A 17,336-nucleotide genomic window follows, 5' to 3' on the forward strand; every position below is an offset into this window, starting at 1 on the left:
CAGCAAATATTTTGATACTTTACGTAACGGTTTGAGTTTTTCCAGGGTGATTGGAAGTGCCAGAAATGGGCCAATACCCACCAGTACTAAGTACCGGCACTTGTGATTTTTGTCCACATTGAGTACCCTTACTTCTAATTGTTATCAACATTATTCTTTAATAGGCTGAAATACCAAAATAGGCTATATATATCATGATTTAGGGGAAAAAACAAGCAATTATATGTAAAATAAGACATTCAGCAACCCCATATAGCTCTAATGGAACGATCCTTTGTTTCATAACAACATTTTTTAGACGCTGCCATGAGATTGGCAGTTGAATCCGGCTCCTTAGATCAATCGAATAGTCGACTGTTCGGGGTCACCGCTACAAGATATACGTATGAATATAAATATTCAAGACACATAGGATGATCATGTCATGCAATTAGGGTACTGGCACTTCTTTTGGTCCAATTCAGGCGGTGGTTATAGGTCCTATATTTTATCTAGCTAAGTATTTGGTGAACTATTCTTTCATAGTTGACACCTTTTGTGCCAAAAACTGATTTCAGTCCATGGGGGCATGGTAAAACTGTGTGGCCCTTTAAAAAACAATGTGAACAGGTAAGAAGTTCTGGATGGGCTATGATATGTCAGACATAAGCCTCGTGAATGGAATAAATTAATTTTGACGCAGAAACAACCTTTCATTGACAAGGTAGAGGCTGCAATCACTTTTGAGCAATTGGGGGAAAAATAAGGACTGGATTGGTTAATCTGGGGCACAGGTCGCTCCTGCAGACGAAAGTCACTACTATAGTCCATAGATCTTCAACAGGGGGTCCGGGACCCCTAGGGGGTCCTCAGAGTCACTGCAGGGGGGGGCCACCAAATTATTGTTAATTATTTTAGATTTATAAAATCATGCCAACAATTATTCATTTAATAGCTTGGTGTTCTATGCAAAAAGATATACATACACACACAATACATATATATATATATATATATATATATATATATATATATATATATATATATATATATATATATAAAGGCTTTAGGTCGCCTACACGTTATTTTAGGCCCAGTTTAATATGCATATTCATTTTATACAATATACTGTATGTAATAGGGGGTCCCTGCTCCATCTCTCTTTCAGTTAAGGGGTCCTTGGCTTAAAAAACGTTGAAGACCCCTGCTCTAGTCTAATACTCCATGGATGTATGTGAAAGAGGAACACTATTGAGCACGTTACTGACAAATAAACATGACTAGATACAAATATTACACATGAAATTACTAGGGCTGCTCTCTCGTAGTCGATTAGTCGACTAATCGGTCGTTTTGGTGTTAGTCAACTTCGATTTCTTTAGTCCATTAGTCATATTTGATGCTTTTTTTCATGCTGAATGACTTATTTCCAAGAAACGTAAGAGCACATCTCTGGTAAACACAAGAATTAAAGTGGTGCTTTTAGCACGACTCTTTGCGGAGAAACTCCGTTTTACAGATCTGTCGATTAAATCAACTAATCGATTAGTCGATACAATTGAATGAGTGTTAGTCGACTAAGAATTCCTTTAATCGAGCACAGCCCTAGAAATTACATTTAAAGTAGCGTGTCACAAAGCCAGTTAGGTTAGTTACATCCTAAATACTAGACGTATAACGTTATAAAGACTCATTATTTCTCTCATTAGCCTAACAGCACTGATCCTGCAGCCTGGTGCAGTTTTAAACCTCCCTCTCCTACCTTGCAGTCTACTTACGTTGTCGAAGAGCGAGCCGACATTCGCGGTGACAAGCAGCACATCGGTGTACGTTTCCATATTACCGATCCACCTTCACAAACAAGCAGCAGGTCCGAGGAGGAAACTCTGCCCTGTCGCCAAATGACAGCGCAGACAGGCAGGCCTGCACCAGATATACTCTCCAGCAGCTTATAAAGGCTTAATGTGTGAGCTCAAAATCGCGACTATACTATATACTACGGCTCCAAATACACCCGCATCTCACTGGCGCTACCGCGTCGCTTCTGGTTCAACTTGTTTTGGTTGTTATGGCGGGCTGTCGTGTCAGGTCGTCATCATCGTATGCCAGAGAGGCGCGCAGATCCATATCGTCGAGTTAAGTTAGTTTAATAGCCTACGTGCGTGGATTTCCACCTCCTCTCTGCTGGGTTAATTGGACTAGTAGCTTCTTAGCGGACTTAGAGCAGCATGTGCACGGCGCATCTGCTGCCTGCTGCCGCCTTGACAAACGCTCAGAAAACCGGACCGAGCCGTCAGTCAGTCGGCGCCAGGTTATGAGCTCCGGTGATCCGCCTCCGCCCATTTACTGCGACTCTTCCTTAAGTTTACATATCGCCGCTGAGAGTGTAATATAACCATATAACACAATAGTTAGACAGTTATCCCATGACTTATGACGTGATGTCAAAGCTACTGTTTTGTATCCATGGTAATAACTTCCCCGTGAAGATAATCCATAGACTGTATAAAACTGAGATAATCTCACAATATTTGATAGCCATGGAAACCTGTGCGTTTGGCCGTTTGCTCAGTGCCAGGCATGGATGAGAGTGCCAGGGGGGCCTGGGCAAGATTGTGAAGCAGCTAAACTAATTAAAAATAATAATAATAATAATAATAATAATAATAATAATAATTATGGTTTGATTAAAAGAATGTATCAGCTATAACACCTGAACACAGGAATTGTAAACAGATATAGCTAAAAGTAATCAATACATGAAAGGTAGAAATAGCTAAAAAATTAAAGGGAGTGAAATAGTTAGCTAAAACTACTGACTTAACAGCACAAATAGTTAGCTAAAACTACTGACTAAACAATTCAAATAGTTAGCTAAAACTACTGACTAAACGGCTCAAATAGTTAGCTAAAACTACTGACTAAACAGTTCAAATAGTTAGCTAAAACTACTGACTTAACAGCACAAATAGTTAGCTAAAACTACTGACTTAACAGTTCAAATAGTTAGCTAAAACTACTGACTAAACAGCACAAATAGCACAAATAGTTAGCTAAAACTACTGACTAAACAGTTCAAATAGTTAGCTAAAACTACTGACTAAACAGTTCAAATAGTTAGCTAAAACTACTGACTAAACAGTTCAAATAGTTAGCTAAAACTACTGACTAAACAGCTCAAATAGTTAGCTAAAACTACTGACTAAACAGTTCAAATAGTTAGCTAAAACTACTGACTAAACAGCACAAATAGTTAGCTAAAACTACTGACTAAACAGTTCAAATAGTTAGCTAAAACTACTGACTAAACAGCACAAATAGTTAGCTAAAACTACTGACTAAACAGCACAAATAGCTAAAACTACTGACTAAACAGCTCAAATAGTTAGCTAAAAGTATTTAACGGTTAAAACATTCAGCTTCACTCCCAAGTAGTAGTAGTACCAAAGATCATCTATACTCTATATTATCTAAACAGTCTCTGGTAGTACGATTGCTGACCAAAACCAACCTAAATATTGACATAAGTTGTATGAAAAAAGTAACAATATTGACTTTATATAATAAATAGTGTTATGCATTCGGAACATACACTGGGAATTGATGAAGGCATATGTAAAGTTCATCTAACAGGGCTGTGGGGGAACCTCAGACCAACAATCGTTGGGAACCACTGCAATAGGGGCCCTATTTAATACTATTCTATTACAATAATGACTGTAAAATGATATAAAACACTGTGATGTATGTTAAACTACCCATTTAAATACTTGAAAGGACTCAGCTCAGCACTCAACACATCACAAGCTCATTCTGTGGAAGTCTCAACAGGAAGTTATTTGCTTTCTGTGAAAATCTTTTCTTTCAATCAAAATACTGAGGAGTTTGCTTTCGCTTTTAATTGTTCTCAGTATCGGTTTTACAACTGGAAAGTCTCCCAATTACATAACAAGAAGGGTGTTATCTTTATGCGATATTGCCTCTTAGGTGTGTGTGCTCATCCATTAATCACTGCTATTATATTTACGTGCAGTATATTGCAACCACTGCACAGCCCAATGCACTGCTCTTGCGTAAAGCCGACTAGTTGTGTTTTTATGTACATGACCGACAGTTGTCACGTTCTCTAGAACAGCCTTCCTCCTACAACTTCCAGTCATCTCAACAGCAAAGTAACCACAATATTTTACAACACAGATACAGTAGCTCTCTTCTCTATTCAGTGGAGCACATGGTCCCCCACAGCCCTGTTAGATGAACTACGTACAACTTTATCAATTCCTAACGTACGTTCCAAATGTATAACACTATTAGTTATATAACATTGGTTAAGTCAGTAGGTTTAGCTAACTATGTGAACTGTTAAGTCAGTAGTTTTAGCTAACTATGTGAACTGTTAAGTCAGTAGTTTTAGCTAACTTGTGCGAACTATTGTTAAAAGCATGTGTTTCAGTTTGTGGGGTGACCTTATGGAATGGACTGAACAATGATATTAAACAGAGCCATAATATCATTCAGTTCAAAAATAGATTAAAGACATCATTACTTGATCAATACAGAAAAGAATAAACTGAAACAGAGGATTGTAATTTGTAATTTAATGGTATTGTTGTATATTATTGTATTGTTGTAAATTACTGTAAGACTGAAAGATTGTATGCTATATTTGCATATCTTTGTATAATATAATTTTGGGAAATAAGGGCAGGTCCAAATAAGCTATTTGCTTCTGTTTTTATATTTTTTCTTTTTTGGTTGTTGTTTTGTTAGATTTTGATTGTTTGTGTTTTATCTTATGTTTTTTATGCTTTGCAACATTGTTGATTGTTCGAGATAAACAAATAAACTAAACTAGTTTTTGCTAACTATGTGAACGGTTAAGTCAGTAGTTTTAGCTATTTTAACTGTTAAGTCAGTAGTTTTAGCGAATTGTGTGAACTGTTAAGTCAGTAGTTTTAGCTAACTAAGTGGACTATTTAGTCAGTAAGTTTAGCTAACTATGTGAACTGTAAGTCAGTAGTTTTAGCTAACTATGTGAACTGTAAGTCAGTAGTTTTAGCTAACTATTTTAACTGTTAAGTCAGTAGTTTTAGCTAACTATGTGAACGGTTAAGTCAGTAGTTTTAGCTAACTATTTTAACTGTTAAGTCAGTAGTTTTAGCTAACTATGTGAACGGTTAAGTCAGTAGTTTTAGCTAACTATTTTAACTGTTAAGTCAGTAGTTTTAGCTAACTATGTGAACTGTTAAGTCAGTAGTTTTAGCGAACTGTGTGAACTGTTAAGTCAGTAGTTTTAGCTAACTAAGTGGACTATTTAGTCAGTAGGTTTAGCTAACTATGTGAACTGTTAAGTCAGTAGTTTTAGCGAACTGTGTGAACTGTTAAGTCAGTAGTTTTAGCTAACTACAGGAACTGTTAAGTCAGTAGTTTTAGCGAACTATGCACTTTTAGCTAACTAAGAGGACTATTTAGTCAGTAGGTTTAGCTAACTATGTGAACTGTAAGTCAGTAGTTTTAGCTAACTACAGGAACTGTTAAGTCAGTAGTTTTAGCGAACTATGCACTTTTAGCTAACTAAGTGGACTATTTAGTCAGTAGGTTTAGCTAACTATGTGAACTGTAAGTCAGTAGTTTTAGCTAACTATTTGAACTGTTCAGTCAGTAGGTTTAGCTAACTATTTGAACTGTTCAGTCAGTAGGTTTAGCTAACTATGTGAACTGTTCAGTCAGTAGGTTTAGCTAACTATTTGAACTGTTCAGTCAGTAGGTTTAGCTAACTATGTGAACTGTTTATACATTATTTTTAGCTATTTATTTCTACCATTCATGTATTCATACTTTTAGCTACCTGTTCAAAATTCCTGTGTTCAGGTGTTACAGCTGATACATTCTTTTAATCAAATCATTATGTCTATTTTTTTTAAATTAGTTGAGTCTTTCCAAGTACCCGCCACTAGCAGAAGTACCCCCTGGTTGGGAATCACTGCGGTGGAGCACGGAGCTGTAAAAGTCTGTTTTTTTGGAGTCGATGGCTCTGTGACATCCGGCAGTCTGAGGTCCAGCCCAGGGTAAAGCTAAGCTTGCTTGGGGATGGGGGCCTAACTTCGGCTCTCCATAGTGCTGTTAGCAAGCTGCTCAACCATGGCGTGGCTTTCACATCCAGCCTTTTTAAACTCTTCTCCCTGCTTCCTCTTACATCTCCCCTGGGCACTGTGTGCTTTATTCTCCAACTGTCAACAGATCCATTTGAAACCATTGCAACAGAGAAACAGAAGAAGAATGTTGCCATGTCCATCACCGGTTTGGAAACAAAGAAAGTTAAAAGGGGGGGAAACCTTTCTGAAAGAACCGAGGCAGCTGATTGCAGCCAGTAGGAGGAGAGGCCTGGGTTTTTGATGAAGCTGCTGCAAAATAATCAGCAGCACACATCCATGGAAAAAAGATATTATTTAGACTGGATCCTGAGCACATTGTACACTAGGGAATAAACATAAAATGTTCAAAATGTTGCTCTCAACCCTCATGGCAGACTGTGTTATAGCAGCTTGGTGCCCACTGGATAATAAATCAGACAGGAAATGTTATTCCGAGTCCTGGGCTGGCTTGCCAAGAATAGCACAGAAACACAGCAGATAATTAAGTTTGGAGCAAAAACATTAAATTCTAAAAATATCGAATGAGAAATGCTTCGGTTTTGGAAAATATTTGTCAGTAAAAAGGAAAAGAACATAAACTCTTAAAATAAATATATAAAAACTCTTAACAAATTGGAGTCTTAATGGCAAATATTTATCAATGGGCCAACTTGAATCTGTTGAGCTCTTTCTAAAGTTTGGAGTTCAACTGTATAGATGTAGTAGATTTAAATATCCAACTTGAATTTAAGGTTGTGCTAAATAAGTGTTTTATTCTACAAAACTTATTTAAACGTGACTGTAAACTAGCCTGGTCCTACCAGACTCTGGTACACTAGCCTGGTCCTACCAGACTCTGGTACATTAGCATGGTCCTACCAGACTCTGGTACTCTAGCCTGGTCCTACCAGACTCTGGTACATTAGCCTGGTCCTACCAGACTCTGGTACATTAGCCTGGTCCTACCAGACTCTGGTACTCTAGCCTGGTCCTACCAGACTCTGGTACTCTAGCCTGGTCCTACCAGACTCTGGTACACTAGCCTGCCTGGTCCTACCAGACTCTGGTACACTAGCCTGCCTGGTCCTACCAGACTCTGGTACACTAGCCTGCCTGGTCCTACCAGACTCTGGTACATTAGCCTGGTCCTACCAGACTCTGGTACATTAGCCTGGTCCTACCAGACTCTGGTCCATGTCATTAGTACAGAGAGTCTGGCCTCTCTCCATTGGGTACTCTGTTGAAGTTTAAAACTATTGGATCTGCCCAGAGCCACTCTGGATCTGCCAGGACCAATCGCCAACGTTCGGTTGGTACGTCGGCTTAGCATCGCTAGCGTTAGCCTTAGCCAACTCCTTCACCGCTAACGGAGCGAGCTGGAGAATCAAACTGTTCCCGAACCCCGTGGGGAGGAGGGCCACGACATCACGGCCACCAACACAACTCAGCAAAGATTGTTCTCTCTCGGGGTTTAACTTCTGGATATTCGGCAGCGTTGCCACAACGGACCGAATGGCTTCGCTCGCATCTTTCTCCGCCGCCATTACGGAACTAAAACTCAAACTAGCGCACGTCACGACCTCAACGTCATCGTTGTCAGCCACTCCCTCTGTTCGCCGATTGGACCGGTAAAGATTTGACCAGAGAAAACACGTGAATATACCGCAAACCCAGACGTATTACTGAAGGAAAATGAAAATAGAGTGGAAGTACGTAGGAGGGCGGAGCCAGGCTAACTGTGAACTGCATATACATAGAAATATATCTATACATATATTAAAGACAGCAGATATTTCCTTTAAATACTTTCAGCGTTACCCTAGACTATTGTATCTAAAATACTGTATACCTCACCTGCAGCCACGTTAGGTTAGTTTAAAACCCCTTTGTGCCTGCATCACAGGAAAACAAACGTGATCGACAGCGTGAGAAGCACAAAGAAACCCTGAAATCAGAAGGTAGTCACATTCTTGAACATTTAATTTGGATGAACAGATTTGGACACGATCTAAATGACGAATGTCCCTGATTAACCGTAAACTGGAGGGACGAGGGCCTCGGGGAGAAACTTCCCACATCTGTGTTCCTCATCTCCAGAAAACTACAACTGCCTCTGCATGAAGAGGCTGTCAAGTACAAGAAAGATCACTGATGATGGACAATAGCTTTTAGAGTTAAATTCAAATAAATTAGGAAAGATGGTCACTGCAATAGCAGGAAGCCAATGTAGAACATGATGCCTGTTAGGAAGTATATTAGTAAGAATATGTATAAGCTAATTGTCGTTATAACTACGTTAAAAGCCCCTTTTCACACGGGATAAGCAAAGTCTGCATTTTACTCAAATGTACTGACATTATCCCTCGGATACGATGTCAAGGCTGAGTCAAAACTTTCATTTATAATTGCCAACGCAGCCAATACAACTCCGAATCACAGAGACTGGACTAAAGATCATCACACGACCTCTGCGTTTGGAGAAATGTGGTCGGTTATTGGCGGTGGAATTTGTTTTTACTTGACAAATTACAGACATGGCAGATTCACACGGGATTAGGATTACAGACAACCTCCACAAATGATTACAATTTACTAGAGGTCCGTCCCGTGCGAATAGGGATTCAGGACACCAATTGTCTTTATCCGATGTCCCTACCGGTGTGCCACGGGCCTTTAAAGGGACAATGCTTAAACAGGGTACCTCCAGGATCCTCCAATTTAAATCTAAGGCTTTTTAAGACCTTTTTTAATACCATTTCAAATGAAATTCAATGCCAACTTTGTACCCATTCCCACAGAAATCTGTATACATTTTAAACCCTAGAAAATAATGATATACAAGTAGGCTAAACATTTTATTTAAATTATCAGCCAGGCTCCGACACACAGCGACACATTGCGCACATCCTCCGCTCAGTTTAACCTCTAACCCCCCCGGTACTAGTCAGAGTGGCGTGTTTACTTCGTGTCTCGGTCCTCCGGTGCGTCCAGCGACGGGCTCCGGTCACTTTTTAATTAGCTTACATTAGTAACAGTTAATTTTGTCACGGTATGAACTTAATCCTAGGAAAGGAAAAACAATATAAGACCTTTGTAACAAAACCCAAGACTTTGTATACCAAATTAAAGGCTTTTAAAGCCTTAATTTAATTTGAGATTATCAATTTTAAGACTTTCTTAATGCTTTTAAGACCCCGCGGGTACCCTGTTAAAGCACCACAAACACAATCCCAATGAATGGACTATAAACCCTTTTACTCCAGTTTTGTTGCATTATTAGCTGGAACATCAATCCATAAAGCTCCATCAGAGTAACTGTGGATGCCCAATTTCTATTTCATAATGTGAGGATTTACACATTCAACGGAAATACAGAAACAGACAACACACCAAGAGCTCATCTGCAATGAAACTCCTACAGTGACCAAGTGTGTCGATACAAGTCTTAATGTAAAACACAAAGTTTGAAATACGTTAAACATTTTTTTTTTTCTCTTGGAAAAAGCCCATAAAAATATCTCAAAAGGTAACAAAAATCTGACATTTTGTGTCCTAAATCAAGGACACACACACCAGTCATGCAGAACCCCAACTCAGTCACAGGTTTTTAGCTTTAAAACAAACTAGTTCTTATCTACAATATCGCTCTTCTACACCCCAAGTATAACCAGCTCTGTAACTTTAACAAAGTGGGATACAAACATGACACTAAAATGACAATTTAGAAGTTGAAACTACCAAACAAAAGACAGTAACTCAATGATATATAACAATACAAGTTTTCCCCTCACGAGACTGCCAACAAGGAAGACGAGGCTCTTTTTCTGTGTGCACCTTATTTTCATTCGTATGCGAGCAGAGCTTCAGTCGAGCTATTCCCACAAAGGGCAGCAGGCTCAGAACGACCCGCCACAGTGACGCTAACTGAACATGCCTGGCTGAGGCAGTGACCGAGGGAGCCAAATGGAGTGCTGCTGACACCAGAGAGGGACTTTTCCAAGTCCAGGAGCTCCAGTAGAGAGACAGGCCGACTGTCTGTTAAGAGTCAGAGGTGCCCGGGTGGGTCACTGAGCCAGTCCGCCCCCACGCGGGGCCTTCAGGAGCGACTGCGGTCCTCTGGGGTGCCCACCAGCATTTTACTGTACAGCTTCTGCTGCTCCTCTTTAAAGGTGTCTTTTACTTTTCCTCGCTTCAATCCTCCGTCCCTACAAAAACGGGAAAGTGGGAAATTAGTGACTGAACTGAAGTAGCAGACAATTATGCAGTTCACGTGTCCTTAGCTGATGAGGTTCGACAAAGCAGCCAAAGCAATGAAATGCAGACTTAATACCAGGGCTGAAAAATTTGGAAAAATCTAATTAGATTTAAATTAAATTAGATTTTTTTTGACTGTGTAACCGATAAAACATGGAGCATTATAACATGAGACACGCCATCAAAACTGCTCTTTATTCTCATACAAGGATGAGATCATAGATATGAATCGTCAACAATAAGGGTTTGCTTTTTAATAAGCGTGGAACATTGAACAGTCAAATACAGAACATTTATCACAAAAGATAAAGTTATAATAAAAAAAAACTGCCTCGGTTCAACAGCAGCATCTACATATTACACCTTCTAAGATCATGTTAAATAAAGAAATCCACTGAATATTCTGTAAACCATCGGTGATTATGTTATATAATTCCAGCATTTATCTTGTGGAAAAAAAAAAACAGTAAATATAATAAAAAGAGGAGAGAAAAATGACCATTTAACCATTTAAAAACCATTTAAACCGAACATTTAACTAAATATTCACATTCGATTAATGGCGGTCTTCACGATTAGCAATCATCGCAATTTCAAATTTGAAAGAAAACTAATTATTAGGGGTGTCAGTGTTTCCTCTGTGTTGATTTGACCGTGGCGCCCCCCCCCATCTGTCCGGATGATAAGCCAGGTGAGATGGTGTGTGTGCGTCCTTGAGAACTGTAAGTGGTATAACTTATGTTGTCAGTTCATTTAAACCTGGTCTCGCAAATTTAAATTAAGTTAACTGGTGATTTTCGGACCTGCCCCCTAGGGATGGGCGATATAGACGATATGCAATAGAAACGATACAAAATTGGCCTACGATAGAGATTTTAATTATATTGCACTATCGCGATAATTCATGTTGATGAATTTTCTAAACTCTTCTGTGTGTGTGTGTGTGTGTGTGTGTGTGTGTGTGTGTGTGTGTGTGTGTGCCCGTGCGCTAAAATGCGTTACATATAAGGCAGCAGGTAAGAAACTTTGTTTGAAATATGTTTTTATTTAAAGTATTTGTGCATCTTTGCCCAATACTGAAAGTATTTTCAGTACAGTGTGTGTTCCTTAACTAAACAGACACCAGTTTTTTCCTGTTCTCTGCATCTCAGGTGGCATTTAAGGACTTAAACTAAGTGTAGGGCCTTTTAGAATGGTTTGCACTAAAGAGTAGACACCCAATACTTTAAGCTTTTTCTTTGTCAAAGTCTCTGCAACTAGTGTACTTGAATTTTATTCATCTGCAACATTATGTTGTATAATTACAGTTTGGAACAATAAATGTTCTCAAAACTACATACTACGTTTCTTTCTCTTTAAAATAAAAATAAAAAATACATTTAGCAGTTTGGTTTTCCTTAGGGTCTATGGAACCTGGTCTGAAATGGTTCCATTATAATTTATATATATCGTGATATATATCGTTATCGCAAGAGGCTGCAATGTATATCGCAATATGGATTTTAGGCCATATCGCCCATCCCTACTGCCCCCACTCCTAAAAAAAAAAAAATCCCAAAGGAAACACTGGGTGTAAAGACACATCGACCTGGACGATATAGTGACTATTTATATTTCCTGCAACATCAAGTCAAAGTGTCTGCCGTGAAAATGTCCATTAAGCCGCGACCGCAGTCTGGCATGAATGGTCACTGTTCAGGGTTCCCCACAGATTAGAAAGCACTGTGTGCAATGTGCGGCGACCGGTGCTGATTGTGTGGCGCCGCCACACATCAGTGTGTGTGTGTGTGTGTGTGTGTTTGTGTCTGTGTGTCTGTGTGTGTGTGTGTGTGTGTGTGTGTGTGTGTGTGTGTGTGTGGGTGTGTGTGTGTGTGTGTGTGTGTGTGTGTGTGTGTGTGTGTGTGTGTGTGTGTGTGTGTGTGAGAAACGCTGCTTGTTGCAGCTGTAAGTGCTGCCGCGAGGGACCAAACACAGAGAGATGCGTAAACACACCGTGACACGCTCGAGAGTGTATTGCAACGATTAAGGACCGTGCTGGAAATAAGTATTTTACCTTAGCATGTTATCCTTTGGATTACTGTTTTATTGTCTTGATCCAGAAATCAATCAATCAATCAATCAATCAATCAATCAATCAATCAATCAATTTATTCCTCCACATGTGAAATACAACTAGCACGGCAGTTTCCAAATTGTATAGTTACTTTGGGAGTCAAAATAAGTGCGTTCGTGGAAAGTGTTAGAAAGTGTCTCGCTCCCAGGCTCACCCCCCTCTCTGTCAAAGCCCAAAATACCAACAGGTGAACAGGTGAAGCAAACAAATATGTCGTAACTTCTGCTCAAACCGCGATGAAAACGCCCCCCCCACCTACAATATAAGTGCACAATATAATAATCAGTAAATAATATAAAAGGAGACCATAAACAACATTTACTACAGTCTCCTACAGTCACCGTGAACGGTATCCCTCGTCGGCCGAAGGGTTTGTATTTAAGTGGAAGAAACCATTGCGCTGAATAAGCGTCATCTTACCACAGGAGGTCGACCAGTCCGCCTTGCCTGGCTATCGCTGCCTTTACACGATTGGCAAACTGTACGGCATCTTCATCCGCCTGTTGGAGATTAGCTTATATCAATATAAACACAGGCATCACTAATCATTTACAGCATAGTTATTATCAAATATAAAACGCAATTCTCGTTGAATTGCAAGTGCTGAATGCAGACCATGTGTACCGAGTCTATCGTTCTCTGGGATGTGTTTTCATGCTAATCGAATGTGACTAGTTTTAGCGCAAACCGCTAATTAGCTAATAACGCTAGTCGTTGGGACAGAGGGTAAAGTAAAAATAAATCTCTATTTCTACACCACTAACAAGGCTCAAAATAGCACCACACTTCCACGGTAGCATCATGAGGATTCCTACATGTAAACAGAAGCATTGAGAGCTTTGAAAATTTACAGATGGTTTATTAAAAAGATCGTTTAGAAAGACTGTACCGTTCATGTGTACAAGCAGGCACCATCTTGTCTCGTCATGACCAGTCGAACCACGAACGCCGTGCAACCAGTAACATACAGTACAGGCCAAAAGTTTGGACACACCTTCTCATTCAATGCGTTTCCTTTTTATTTTCATGACTATTTACATTGTAGATTCTCACTGAAGGCATCAAAACTATGAATGAACACATATGGAATTATGTACTTAACAACAAAGTGTGAAATAACTGAAAACATGTCTTATATTTTAGATTCTTCAAAGTAGCCACCCTTTGCTTTTTTTATTAATAAGGGAAAACTTCCACTAATTAACCCTGACAAAGCACACCTGTGAAGGTAAAACCATTTCAGGTGACTACCTCATGAAGCTCATTGAGAGAACACTAAGGGTTTGCAGAGTTATCAAAAAAAGCAAAGGGTGGCTACTTTGAAGAATCTAAAATATAAGACATGTTTTCAGTTATTTCACACTTTTGTTAAGTACATAATTCCATATGTGTTCATTCATAGTTTTGATGCCTTCAGTGAGAATCTAGAATGTAAATAGTCATGAAATAAAAAGGAAACGCATTGAATGAGAAGGTGTGTCCAAACTTTTGGCCTGTACTGTAGCTCAAGCGCGGCGTTCGTGGTTCGACTGGTCATGACGAGACAAGATGGTGCCTGCTTGTACACGTGAACGGTAGTGTCTTTCTAAACTATCTTTTTAATAAACCGTGTGTACACTTACAAAGCTCTCAATGCTTCTGTTTACATGTAGGGACCCTCATGATGCTACCGTGGAAGTGTGGTGCTATTGTGGGCCTTGTTAGCCTCTTAGGCTAAATGCAGCAGAACGATTAGTCCTGCTAACATGTTGATGGTTTCACTCATGAAAGAACAAACTAATGTGCTGGGAAGCCAAGAGTTATCCACGGAGCCTCACCTCTCTGGACATGGGGGGGAGGTACCACACGCTGCAGACGATGGCCCAGCTGCTCATCATACGTAACAGGTAGTTGACCATCCCAAACTTGCTGCTGTTCCAGAAGGCGTCTCCAAATCGCGGGTCATACTGCGAGGATCAAAACACACCAGAATCAATTATCAATACATGTATAGAGCGCCAACCACAGTGTTTGTTAACGATAACTTCTGGGTAGAAAGCTCCTGCGTCCCGTACGTACAGTTTAACGTTGCTGAGCTAACGGGGACGAGGGACAACTGGCTATCCTCTCATCTCCTTCATCTAAAATGCATGTTTGATGCTTTTCATACGTCAACTCTTTGACTAACGTTAGCTTGGAGAGCTAATGGAGCTGTTGGGCCGCAGACTACACCGTGTTGCCGTTCCTAACGCTAGATTTGGTTTATCCACAGGGTTTCTTCAGGTTTCAACAAGTCAAATTTAAGACATTTTAAAGACCTTTTTAAAAGATCTTTACGAATGGAATTTCAAGACCTATATCACGACATAAAAGTACAACGAAATGCAGAGTCACAAAAGTACTTGCAAAGTAAATACAATTATTAAGATTGAATAAAAGCAACACGGTGTAATACTGATCTGTAGCAAATTATATATGGACGAGCGAAAGAAAGAGCACGCAAAAAAAACACCATATATATATATATATATATATATAAAAACTATGTTTTCTGGCGCATACAAGAAGTTCCTCTACTCAAAAGACCAAGATTCCTTGCGAATAGAACATGCGCAGAACACAAATCAATGTTCCTTGTGATGGGGATATGCCGATACTCGTTTACATGACCAAAATTTCGGGTTATAAAAGGGGTAACCCAGGTAGCATATTCGGGTTTTTGCCGGTGTTTACATGGCCGTGCGTGACCGGGTTATTGCTAATATTCTGGTTTTGAACGGGTTATTGGCTGCATGTAAACGTAGTCGGTGACTCGAGTCTGTTCGGTGTGTCCCGTGCTGTCGTCAGTCTGGGGGGGGGCTGTCGGCGTTCATTTTGGCCGACCTGACATGTTCAGTCGGCGGCAGGGCAGTCGGGACTCACCCGGAAACGGGGAGCGGGATGAGGTGACTAGAGTCTCTCAAAATCTGATGAAAATCTTTTAAACTGACCTTTGTTGATCTGAAATGAAGACAGATTCAGACACTGCACGGTCTATTTCTCTCTTAAAATGTTCTCAGAAACACGTCTCAGTGAACAATTTTAGTACGATATGAGATCGTATTCTCAACGAGCCGCCATGACAGTCTGGCTTTGAATTTCCGGAGAAAACAAACCCATGTGACGCGTTCGTCCAATCAGCTGCCAGTTTTCCCATTTCCTGGGCAACAACACAGAGTAGCGCCGCCTGCTGTTATAGAGATGTATTACGTCTCGTCTCGTCTTTTCGGTGTGTTCTGAGGCACTTTTTGGACCAGCACGGGGAGACTGATCATTTCGACTGACGGTCGGCCGTCGGCTATACGTGTAAGCAGCTTTACACTGTTGCCCCTGGCAACCGACAGCGTAGGATTCACAAAATGGCGGGCGTGCTCAGACACCTCCCAAATTGTCACGTGACAGCAAGCTACCATGACGCATGTCCTCATTGTCAATACGGCGTAGACATACACGCAGATAGCTCAAAATGTGAACAGGTAACACGCCACTTGGCGTCATGATGTCACGTTGTTACAGCTGAAAACGACAACAGAAAAAAAATATTTTTTGCCGATTTGTCTAGCCGGAAGTGGTTTTGGTGTTAGCGCGACATCACGGTGATCGTTACGTTGAACAAACTGATGAAAGAAACGTTTAACGATTAAAGTTACATGTAGCAGATAATGAGAAGAATGAAAGACTCACCTTTATGGCCACAGGGTAGACTGTGGCACCAATGTCAAAACTGCCTTTCTTAAACATCATGACGGACGTGTTGTTAATGCAGGTACCTGGGGATGTAGAGTATTTATACATAAATAAATATTTATGTCTGATGGGGTTTTTTAGGAAAACAAGGTGACTATTAAGTTTGATTATAAAGTCTTCCTGTATCATAATATTAAACAAGCTCACCTTCTGGGAAAATGAGAATGGGCAGTTTAGTTTTATCTTCTACATGGTCACTTAATCTGAAATACAAGAAGTATGTTAAGTTATTATTAAAAATCTTTTTGAGATTCTTAAAGCCCAGTTCAAACCAAAGATTTGCGACCAGACGAGTTCAAACTTGCGACAACTTGCAATATGCCGTACATCCTGCTACATCCTGCTACATCCTGCTATGCCCTGCTACATCCTGCTACATCCTGCTACATCCTGCTATGCCCTGCTACATCCTGCTATGCCCTGCTACATCCTGCTATGCCCTGCTACATCCTGCTACATCCTGCTACGCCCTGCTACATCCTGCTATGCCCTGCTACATCCTGCTACACCCTGTAACGTCCTGCTATGCCCTGCTACATCCTGCTAGGTCCTGCTATGCCCTGCTACATCCTGCTATGCCCTGCTACACCATGTAACGCCCTGCTACATCCTGCTATGCCCTGCTACATCCTGCTACGTCCTGCTATGCCCTGCTACATCCTGCAGTGCCCTACTACGTCCTGCTACATCCTGCTATGCCCTGCTACATCCTGCAGTGCCCTACTACGTCCTGCTACATCCTGCTATGCCCTGCTACATCCTGCTATGCCCTGCTACATCCTGCAGTGCCCTACTACGTCCTGCTACATCCTGCTATGCCCTGCTACATCCTGCTGTGCCCTGCTACATCCTGCAGTGCCCTACTACGTCCTGCTACATCCTGGCCTACATCCCTACTTGCTACGGCCGCTGTACACCCTGTTAACGCCCTGCTACATCCTGCTATGCCCTGCTACATCCTGCTACGTCCTGCTATGCCCTGCTACATCCTGCAGTGCCCTACTACGTCCTGCTACATCCTGCTATGCCCTGCTACATCCTGCTATGCCCTGTTACATCCTGCAGTGCCCTACTACGTCCTGTTACATCCT

The 17,336-nt window shown here is 40.7% G+C and overlaps 2 protein-coding genes across 3 annotated transcripts in view; both read right to left on the reverse strand.

Moving 5' to 3' along the window:
- inpp5l (inositol polyphosphate-5-phosphatase L) overlaps window positions 1-2,571 on the reverse strand; it is a 67,368-nt gene extending 64,797 nt beyond the window's left edge. The window contains exon 1 of one of the 2 annotated variants that reach the window (XM_039804466.1): window positions 1,758-2,571. In XM_039804466.1, coding sequence (XP_039660400.1) covers window positions 1,758-1,817 — 60 coding nt within the window. In that variant the 5' untranslated portion in view covers window positions 1,818-2,571. The remainder of the gene's footprint in view (window positions 1-1,757) is intronic. The other variant, XM_039804467.1, reaches the window with a different exon arrangement.
- A 5,501-nt stretch (window positions 2,572-8,072) lies between these two features.
- LOC120560824 (glycerol-3-phosphate acyltransferase 4-like) overlaps window positions 8,073-17,336 on the reverse strand; it is a 36,441-nt gene continuing 27,177 nt past the window's right edge. Inside the window, exons 9-13 of the mRNA XM_039803692.1 lie at window positions 16,393-16,448; window positions 16,183-16,268; window positions 14,298-14,426; window positions 12,901-12,980; window positions 8,073-10,318 (exon numbers count right to left, since the gene is read on the reverse strand). Of these exons, the coding sequence (XP_039659626.1) occupies window positions 10,210-10,318; window positions 12,901-12,980; window positions 14,298-14,426; window positions 16,183-16,268; window positions 16,393-16,448 (460 nt within the window). The 3' untranslated portion in view covers window positions 8,073-10,209. The remainder of the gene's footprint in view (window positions 10,319-12,900; window positions 12,981-14,297; window positions 14,427-16,182; window positions 16,269-16,392; window positions 16,449-17,336) is intronic.

This window comes from Perca fluviatilis, chromosome 6 (genome assembly GCF_010015445.1).
Source record: "Perca fluviatilis chromosome 6, GENO_Pfluv_1.0, whole genome shotgun sequence".
In the NCBI taxonomy this organism is placed as follows: Eukaryota; Metazoa; Chordata; class Actinopteri; order Perciformes; family Percidae; genus Perca; species Perca fluviatilis.